We start from the raw sequence: 10,801 nt of genomic DNA on the forward strand, positions 1-10,801 counted from the left end.
CCAGTTTCCTCTTTTTGTGGTATTTCCACTGATTACATTGAGCACAATTTCTCTGCCTATGTTTCTTTCCTAATTGTGTATTGTATTATATCCCAAGACTGAATATTCTGCTATTTGTGTATTAAGTGTACTTAGCAGTTCTTTTATCATCATTTTGGTTTGCTTTTCTAATTATGTCCATGTCCTTTAAAAAATAAAACACCAGAAAACTTCAGTGTTGAAGAGACTGTGGGAGGTCTGTCATGCAATCCACTACTGAAAGCAAGGCTAGATTCAGAGCTAGAGCTGTACTTTTTATTTTAGTTGGTGGACAGAGAGGAGCAAATTTACACAGACCCTTGAACCTCCCCATCCATGGGTGGTACATCTTCACCACAGATGTCGCTCCTGCGCATGGAGACTTCTGAATTCCCCAAAGAGGCTTGGTCCTGCTGTGTCCAAACTGAGGCAAGAAAGGAGTCAGACTGCCATTTCATTCCCTGAAATGTTAAGGTTTTCAATACTTTGAAAATACTCTTATTTTTTCTCTAAATCTTAAAGATAAAAAAATAAAATTATTTTTTTGTTTGTTTAACAGTTTCGCCCTAGATCAGGAGTTAGCTGCTGGTTGTGAATCCCTCAAATACCTGAGATCTTTCCTCAGTAAGGAAGAAACCCACTGCTGCCTGAATGGCAAGGAGGAAGGGAGGTTGGAAGGGCCTCTCCCCAGTGTGTCATGAGCAGGGAAATGCAGCACGTCGATTGAGCCGGAGTTGTGCTGGCAGGCCAGTTCATATGGCTAGGCCTTAGTTCAAGAGATAAGTATGGCTGTTCAGCGCAGTAAGAGTCCAATGAAACTGGAACGCTCTGTTTGCCAAATGTAAAGGGTGTAATTTAGACTATGTCTGTTGTAGATGCAGCCAAAATATAAACAAACATTGGACTGGGATTTTGGAAACCCCAGCTCTGCTGATGATCTGCTGGCTGCCCTTGGGCAAGATAGTTTATGCCATCCTTAGTTTTATCTGAGGGAACTGAAAAACCTGATGTATTTTGTAAAATTGCTTTACATTTCTAAAGCCCTGTGCAAAGACTAGGTGGCATTGTTGTCACAAAAGTAATTGTGACGTTGCTAAAAGGTATTAAAAGCTGATATTTCCAAAGAACTGTTGTGGTTCTTTTTCATGAATGTTACATCTGATAAAGTGATGGAGATTGTGTTACCCATCAATAACCACTGCTGCCGTTCTCCATCTGGGCCCTTTGCACATCTGACCCAAGTTGGTACAAGCTCAAGTTCATAGTCGGCTATGCAACTTACGGCTTTGGCTCTTGGGATTGCCAGTTTACCTATGTCATTCATGGGAGATGGTTGTCCTGACAGCTCATTGTCAGACTTCTGTCAGCATTATAAAGGTTAGGTTAGTTTAAGAATAATCCCCTAAATGCTGCTGGAGAGCAAATACATGTAAGTCATGCAAGTGAAATCCTTATGCAGTATTGGTTGTTCTGTGCATGATGTGTCCCAGGGCTGTTTACTAGCAGTGTAACCCACAGGGTTATGACAAGACTTGGGTGGTTAAAAATAAGTATTTAAAGTACTTTAAGATCTTTTTAGCATTCAGTAGTATGAAAGGTACTAAAAGAATAGTTGGGGAAGGCTGGAGGTTATAATTGTTTGAAAGCCAACTTCATTCTACAGCGTATGTAGGTAAATCTAACAATTTAGATTATCTTAAGTGCTTTGAAAAGGATGAAAACTATTGTTATTTAAAGGCATTAAGAGCCACAGTTAAGTGATTTGCTTTTGAAGTATTTCATTTTAAGCTGTGAAATGGAGTATTAAGCCCATCATTCTTCTGATAGATTCTTTCAGTTCGTAGTGGTAGTTCATCATGGTTTTGGTCCCCAGTGCTTGTAGTAAAGCATTGCCCCCTTAACAGCTAATTTTTGCTGCATAATGGGATGTAGAAGTAAGGATCAATGGAAACAAGTGTGTGGGGAGAAAAGTGGAATTGTTCTCATAAAAGTTAAAAACTGGCAGTGGTGATCATTCTGTTTGCACTTATGCACTTATTAGACACTTTTTATGAAAAAATGCAGCCAACCAGGTCTGTTCAGACTGTGAGAAGGGTCAGAAAGAAGACCCTAGCAATTACAGGCCTGTCAGTCTCACGTCAGTGCCTGGTAAAATCATGGAGAAGATGGTTCTCGAACGTATTGAGGCGCACCTGGGGGACAAAGCAGTCATTGGTCCCAGCCAGCATGGGTTTGTGAAGGGTAGATCCTGCCTAACTAACCTGATTTCCTTTTATGATAAGATCACCCGTATGGTGGACCAAGGGAAACCAGCTGATGTGATTTTTTTGGACTTCAGCAAGGCTTTTGACACGGTTTCCCATAGGATCCTACTGGACAAAATGTCCAGCATACAGCTAAATAAAAACATCATACGATGGGTGAGCAATTGGCTAACGGGCAGGGCCCAAAGGGTTATGGTGAATGGCGCTGCGTCAGGCTGGCGGGCGGTCACTAGTGGGGTCCCTCAAGGCTCCATTTTAGGGCCGGTACTTTTCAATATTTTTATAAACGATCTGGATGTAGGAATAGAAGGCATTTTGAGCAAGTTTGCTGATGACACCAAACTTGGAGGAGTTGTGGACTCGAATGAGGGTGGAAAGGCCTTGCAGAGGGATCTGGATAGGTTGGAGAGCTGGGCGATCGCCAACTGCATGAAGTTCAATAAGAGCAAGTGCCGGGTCCTGCACCTGGGACGGGGAAACCCTGGCTGCACGTACAGACTGGGCGATGAGACGCTGGAGAGCAGCCTAGAAGAGAGGGATCTGGGGGTCGTGGTAGACAGCAAGTTGAATATGAGCCGGCAGTGTGCCCTGGCAGCCAGGAGGGCCAACCGTGTCCTGGGGTGCATCAAGCATGGCATCGCTAGTAGGTCAAGGGAGGTGATTGTCCCGCTCTACTCTGCGCTGGTGCGGCCTCACCTCGAGTACTGTGTGCAGTTCTGGGCACCACAGTATAAAAAGGACATGAAACTGTTGGAGAGTGTCCAGAGGAGGGCTACGAAGATGGTGAAAGGCCTGGAGGGGAAGACGTATGAGGAACGGCTGAGGGCACTGGGCCTGTTCAGCCTGGAGAAGAGGAGGCTGAGGGGAGACCTCATCGCAGTCTACAACTTCCTCGTAAGGGGGTGTCGAGAGGCAGGAGACCTTTTCTCCATTAACACCAGCGGCAGGACCCGCGGGAATGGAGTTAAGCTGAGGCAGGGGAAGTTTAGGCTGGACATCAGGAAGGGGTTCTTCACAGAGAGAGTAGTTGCACACTGGAACAGGCTCCCCAGGGAAGTGGTCACTGCACCGAGCCTGACTGAATTTAAGAAGAGATTGGACTGTGCACTTAGTCACATGGTCTGAACTTTTGGGTAGACCTGTGCGGTGTCAAGAGTTGGACTTGATGATCCTTAAGGGTCCCTTCCAACTCAGGATATTCTATGATTCTATGATTCTATGATTCTATGATTTGCAACAAATTAATTACATGTAAAAGGAATATCAAGATACTTTTTCAGCCTTCCTATTTGGTGAATAATTTCAGTGAAATCAGGAAGTATTTGACAGATTCCCCGGCCAAGCGACATTACAATATCATTTAAATTAAGCAGAAAATAAATTATTGCAAGGATATATTACAAATGCTGCTTTTTCGACTTAGTTTTCTAGTTCTGAAATATACCAAGCAGTTTGTCACCAGGGAGTTTTTATTTTAAATATTAAACCAAGTTCATGATTCATCATATTTCAGAGAGTGTCTCATATATTTTAATTTTGATTGTGAATAGGAAAGCAAATTGAAGCAGTTAGCATGGATGCCTTATTTAAAGAACTCTAGTCTTTCCTACTTTAGCTGTTGGAGTAAAACTAGGAATAATAATTAATGAGTGGATACTCTTGGGTCATTACTTGCATAGTCATCTTTGCTCTTTTGCAAGTATAAATTTTTAAATTGAGCAGCTTTAGATTAACTTGTTATGATGTGTTCTTGTAAATAAATATTGATTAGTCTATGTTTGTACACTTCATTTCCTAGGACATTTGGGTGGATTTTGTTTGGTTTTATTTTTTATTTTTTTTACAATGCTACAGATTTGGACGGCAATAAATGTAGTACGACTAAAAAGCAAATAATTTTTTTCTGAACCTTTTTTACAGGTTCTACTTTTTCAACAAGTTGTAAAATCTATTTCAATCTCAGATAATTTTGAAGCTCTTTCAAGTAATAGTCATAGGAATACAAGCCCTATCTTCAGTAAATCACTCAAGTAGTGTTTCTTGATGTTATACAGTTACTTTACTTCTATCTATAATGCATATTCACTGGTTAGTGTCAGTCTTAGACTTTGAGTATTTAAGGACTGATCCTTTTCCCTTGGTAACAAGGAAAAATGCCCACCCAAAAGGAAATGAACTTGGACAGTCAATGGATTACTCTGCCATTTTTTAATGTATTTGATTACGATGAAAGTTATGAATGTTTGCAATTGATTATAGAACTATGAAACTGTTTCTTCCCCAATAGTGCTACTTTATATTTCAGTTGCATGCTAAACTTCATATAGTATGGATATTAAAGATGTATCAGCAAAGAGTTTAAGGTGAAAATTTCCAGTCTTAAGCTTGGAACACCTTATTTCTCCTGCTATTTTGTTGTGTGTCCTTGAAGAAAATTCATTGATTCTGTCTGGTTGTCTGTAGGTCAACAAACCTCTAAAACTGTATTTATTTTTGAAAATGGGGTTTGTTTTGTTAGATAATGTACCTTCAGTGCTTTGGGCAGGTAAATGTAACAAAATAAATATGGATGACTGTTACTGTATTTCCTTTGTCTTTTTTATTTCCAAATACCAGACAGTCAGCTGTTTGCAAAAAAGGCTGCTATGTAGAATGTTTTAAGAAATTAAATGATAGTACTGTAATAATTTTTTGATACGCATATCCAGTATGATCACCTTACGTTCAAAACTGAATATATAAGCAGAATTCATTATCTACAAGCTATATCAGTCTTTCACAAATCTGTAGCAACATTTTCCAGTTTGAAAAGCATGCACAATTGCCACAGAAACAACTGATCAAATGTGTTAACAAGGTAAAATTCTAATTTCAGTGCTGAAACGGTAGCTTTAGTTAATTAGCTGTTGAATAGTTTAATAGTACCTTCTATACAAGCAGGTGCTGTTTGCAACATCCAATTAGGTGAGGAGCCATTTCTGCTCAGAAAGAGCAGTCAGGCACTGGGACGGGTTGCCCAGGGAGGTGGTGGAGTCACCGTCCCTGGGGGTGTTCAAGGAGAGGTTGGACATGGTGCTTGGGGACATGGGTTAGTGGGTGACGTCGGTGATAGGGGTATGGCTGGAGCAGATATCTTGGAGGGGTTTTCCAACCCTAACAATATGAATCTAAGCGGTCCTGGAAAGGTCCATTGGATGAAGGATTGGTTAGGCCTAAATTTATTTGCACAGTAGCCCAAAGGAATATCAAAACACTACTCAAGCAGCATGAATCATTTCATAGTCATACAATATCCTGAATTGGAAGGGATCCACAAGTATCGAGTCCAACTGCTGGGTCCCCAAAGGATCACCCCAAAATCAGACCATGTGTCTGAGAGCGTTGTCCAAATGCTTCTTGAACTTCGTCAGGCTCAGTGCTGTGACTGCTGCCCTGGGGAGCCTGTCCCAGTGCCCGACCATCCTCTGGGTGGTACCGCATTTGTACCAGCGGTATGACCAGGCAAAGTCTTGGCACTGCAAACATGAGAACAGCTAATTTCACAAAATTCATGTAACTATCTACTGTGTCTTTGAGCTGGTTGAAAGTTACTTTGGTAAATTAAAACAAAAAACAACCTTTCATGGAGGTAGGCATTTGTCATCTCTATATGCAACCTTCTTACTCTTCACTGCAAATTTGTTAATTACGGTTATCAGCATAACTGTCAGAAAAGTAGACAGATTTTTTTTTAAGCGTGCTTTTGGCAATTGTATAATACTTTATTTAAAAATATGTGCTCTCTCAAGTGTAGTACAAACATTCCCATGCTAACTCTGTTTTATTGGTACTTATTATTCGTAATTAAATATACAGCACTGCTCGACTTCTTTTCTTTCTTGTTTTATCTTACAAGAACCCATCTATCAAGGCCATGCAATAGGTGAAGCTAAAATAGTTGCCTTGCAAAAAAAATAAAAAAAGAAAAAGTGTTGTGTTCATTTATATTTCTCACTATTGCCTGAAATCTCATGGTAAGGGCTCTGCAGCCACACTTCCTGAAAGCAGTCACATAGGAGGGAGAAGCGGGAGCAAGACAAGGAAAATAAGACCCTTATGAAAAGGATTTGACTGTGTGCTTATATATGATGTTCCAGGATTCTGATATATAGCGGGATAAGGGTTGTGTTCTTAATTGCATTCCTGTTTACTCATTCCTCCTCTTTAAAATAAACCTTAACAAATGTATTTGTGCAAACATATACATAATTAGCTGTTATGCATAATAAAGCTGTTAGTATGTAGAAAACAAGTGAGTTCATTCTCCTTATTTTTTTATTTTTATAAATACTAAAAAATAGCCATAATTCATATATAACTTGTAACTTTAGCAAGTTGCAAGAAAATCACTTAACCTAAGGGGATCTCAGGTTTGTATGGGGTACTGACTTAAATGATTGCTTATAAGTTATCATTCTATATTACATTGCTATTACACTGATATTTGAATATATATATTAATTATTTTTTTCTCTCTCTCTCTCCAACTAGGAATTGCTGATATTTTTACAGAATTTGCCCACAGTACACTGGGGAAATGAAGAAATCAGTGTACTCCTAGCAGAAGCCTACAGACTCAAATTTGCATTTGCAGATGCTCCCAATCATTACAAGAAATGAATATAAAGAGCCAGAAATTATTAAGACCAATGTGTTCTGCAGTATTATGGCATCTGTTGTTTTGGTTGTGATTTCAGCTCATTGCTCTTTTGTTTGAATGAAGATGACCATTAAAATTCTGTTAGAACTTGCAAAATGAGAAGAGAATACCAAAGAAATGGACAAAGAAGGATATTGAGTAATGAATGAACTTAAAAGTGAACTTTTTCGCTCAGCATGAAAAATGAATTCAAATGTCTATCACATAATTGTCTTTTTTCCCCTTCCGCAATTATGATTTGAGCAATTCTTGTATGTACCTGAGTTTTAAAACTTCCTTAAGGAATGATTTTGTGACTACTTCATTGACATTACTATCAGCCAGTTTGAATTACTTGCTTTAGATAAAAAAAAAACAAAACTCTTCACGGTCATAAAGACCATCTGAGATAGCAAGACCTGTGTTTTGAGGTCTGGTTATAACTCAGAAGATGCTGATGTTCTCACACCATGTTTTATTTTTTCCATGGAATGAGGTTAGAATGCAATAATATAAGAAAGTAAGTTTGCAGTGGAAATTGGTGGTATTTTCTAAACACAATTCATTATTGTAGGGTGTTGTAGATGATTTTTAGCCCTACAAAGAACTGACTTAATACCTAAGACTCATCTGTAGCACTAAAATAAATCCCACTTTATATTATTTTGGAGTGTTTTTAAAATATTGAATGAAATGGAAGATGTGGTCTTGTTAAAATAAAGCCTTTCTTTCAAGCCTTTCAATTTTTTATCATGAAAGTTCACTTTTAAGAATCACATTAAGAAGCTTGGTTTACAAAGCAAGATATATTTTGTTTCTCAGTTGTTGCCTTATTCTCCATTTCTAGCATGTTAGAAAAGGAAAATTAATATATCTGTCCAAAGCTTATTTGTTAAATAGTTTAAGACCTTTTTTCTTACTATTCAGAGGAAGGGAGAAGACAGTTCCCAATAACAGTAACTATACACTCAGATACTTCTGCATCATTAGCAGAATAAAAATCCTCTCTGACTTTATAGAATGAAATCAATGTTTCTTCATGTAAGTATGGGATTCTGAATAATTTCTTAAAACTTACATAATTTAAGTGCACTATTTATTTTCAATATTTTTTTTCAGATAATAATTCTGATGTTGCTCTATTAGATGTAAATAAACCTATGTTAATTTGTGCCTGCCCCACACATACGGTTATTGAGGGTCAGAGGTGCAATAAGCAATATACCGGAAGCTCGGAATAGTCATTCACCAGTTCAGTTCTAGAGTTGCATGATGTCACACAAAAAGTGTAGTGCACTTTTAATTTTGGAAAGTAAAAGATTTTCAAGAGGTTTTCTCTTATGACTTGTTATTGGAAGATTGTTTTAAAGTTCTTAAAAATATGTAAATATACGTTTTGAGGAAAGCTTTCTAGACATATTAGTTCATGACACCAACTTTATAATAAGTAATTAGGTGTTTCAGGGTAAATAGAAGAAAATACATTTTTACCAACGTGATTATGAGATCTATATTTTAAAATTATATGAAATAAGTGGTAGAAGAGAGAGAAACAAATTAATTCAGAAGCAGGAGGGTTTTCTGACTAGGATGCATTTCTGTTCCACTGACATCAGCTGGGGTTCTCAGTTTTGATGTCTTCAAGTTCAAGCCTCCTAGGTTGCTGCATTTGTGTCTAGAGTGTATAGTGGATCTGTGTTTCATAAATATCTGTATATTGTTTTCTATAAGTTCATGCTCTAATGTATCATGGTTTATCTTTATGTTTACAAAGAATGTCATATTGTGCCTAACAGAATATCTACCAATAACAGAATAAAAGAAACCTGAACTTTATGAACATTTGCTTTAGACTTAGTATTTACAGTAATTTGTTAATAGAAATGCATATTATTGTAACTTGAGAGAAGACACACAGCATTAAATGTACAATGTTGTAATGGATTTCTATAATAATAATTATTTTTTAATTAAGATGTTATTTAGGTAGTTACATGTAACATGGAAAGTTGACCCAAAGTTGTCTGCTGTGTCAGATGCTTCTGCATAACATTTTTGGGACTGGATATATAGAATTTTCTTCATTGGGTCCACATAAGTTGTCTGCCATGTCTTCCAAATTCAACAGGTACCTCTTACTTCCCTTGGAAGAAAGTATTACCATCAGAGGTCACATTTACTCTTGTGTCTGTGTCAGAAGTTGAATATTGTACTTGAGCACATTGCTTTTTAAGGATAGTGGGAAGTTTCCTAATATAGTAACAATGATTATTTATATAGAGACAGAATTTTCTGGAAAACGAGGTATAGATATATAAATAACATTTATATATCTATACAGACAGGAATAGTTTTCAGTAAAAAGAAGGCAAACATTTATGTAAAATTTTCAAAATTTTTATTACATTACATGAATACTTTACATAAATATACATAAAATATTTCATTTTATTAAAACCAAGCCAAAACAAAAGCAAACAACAACCTTACATTTAACGATTGTACATCTCAGGTAAAATGTCATTCCAAACATAATATTACATAGAAAAGGAAATAACTTCCTGATTATTACATCCCATGAACTTATTCTTTTCAAAATTCAAAAGATTCCGAATATTATTAAATTCCTTTGTAATATGTATTTTCTTATGAAGGAGGCATCTTGACACATCATTAGTGAAACCAGGCAGTAATTTCCTAAAACTGATGTGAAATATTAAAACTGTAGTGTCTAAAGTGTGTGCTAAAGAATTTCTGTAATAAGAATTTAAGCGGGAATGTACAATATAAACAGATTTATGACTACAGTATTTGAAATATGTAAATAGTAAACAAATTACTCCAATATGTAAATACAATACATGCGATAGGATAGAAATGTTAGTTTGAAATCTTATGTAACTAATACGGTATAAGAAATTTGTTGCTTTTTTTTTTTTTTTTTTTTGGCTCAGTTCCATATGGAAAGGCCCATTAATTTGTTTTTAACTTCAGGACTATAGAATAAAACTGTCTGAAGTTCCATTATATGCTTCTGACAATTATTAACACTGAGGCACTGGTTAAAACTGTAAAACTGATGAAAGATGAGGAAATAAATGCATATTTATGAAGTGCTATATAGAGTGGAAAGCTTTTTTTTATTGTTTTCATCAAGTACATTGCATAATACATCAAAGTGTGTTTTTGGTGTGTTCGCTTTTTTTTTTTTTTTTTTTTTTTTATGGTCCCATAACCCTATATCACAAGAGCAAGTGCAGTTGGAAAAGCTCTGTTCCTAGGTATGTTTCTGCAACTACCTTGTGTCTTATAGATTTTGGAAGTTAATGAGGCAGACAACTTCCAGAGGTCTGTCTCTGCATATACCGTATAACACAAGGTACTGAGCATTTTCTGCAAAAAGTGAATGAAGATAAATTTGATGGAGCAGTGAAATTAAATTGGGGGAAGCAAAGAAAGGATGTAGAGAATTCTTTATGTCTCTGGTTGTTGACGAGGAAAGAGAGGAAGCTTCAGTTCAGTGCTGAGAAACAGTAAGAGATAGCAAAACAGGCAATAAGATTTGGAAACTTAATGATGATTTGAGTAGATTAACAAGGAAAGATGCCCTGTTCATATGGGGAGCTCAAATCCCTTACATCAAGGAAGGTAGTGTGAGACTTCCAATAATCAGCATGCATCAGGTGAGAAAAATATACAAGGCTGGTTATATGGAAGGCAAAGTTAATAACTTCTCTGCTTAAAAATACATCATTTAAGGAAAAAGAGAAACAAAGGGATTCAGTGGGCAACCTTACTGTTACGTCCCTGAGTGCTGATGAATTGTAGTCATACTGTTTTC

At 36.9% G+C, this 10,801-nt stretch overlaps 1 protein-coding gene across 1 annotated transcript in view; it reads left to right on the forward strand.

Moving 5' to 3' along the window:
• TBC1D22A (TBC1 domain family member 22A) overlaps positions 1 to 10,079 on the forward strand; it is a 169,627-nt gene extending 159,548 nt beyond the window's left edge. Inside the window, exon 13 of the mRNA XM_072032932.1 lies at positions 6,813 to 10,079. Coding sequence (XP_071889033.1) covers positions 6,813 to 6,941 — 129 coding nt within the window. The 3' untranslated portion in view covers positions 6,942 to 10,079. The remainder of the gene's footprint in view (positions 1 to 6,812) is intronic.
• Positions 10,080 to 10,801: the final 722 nt, after the last annotated feature.

The sequence above is a fragment of the Anas platyrhynchos genome, chromosome 1, assembly GCF_047663525.1.
Source record: "Anas platyrhynchos isolate ZD024472 breed Pekin duck chromosome 1, IASCAAS_PekinDuck_T2T, whole genome shotgun sequence".
Classification (NCBI taxonomy): domain Eukaryota; kingdom Metazoa; phylum Chordata; class Aves; order Anseriformes; family Anatidae; genus Anas; species Anas platyrhynchos.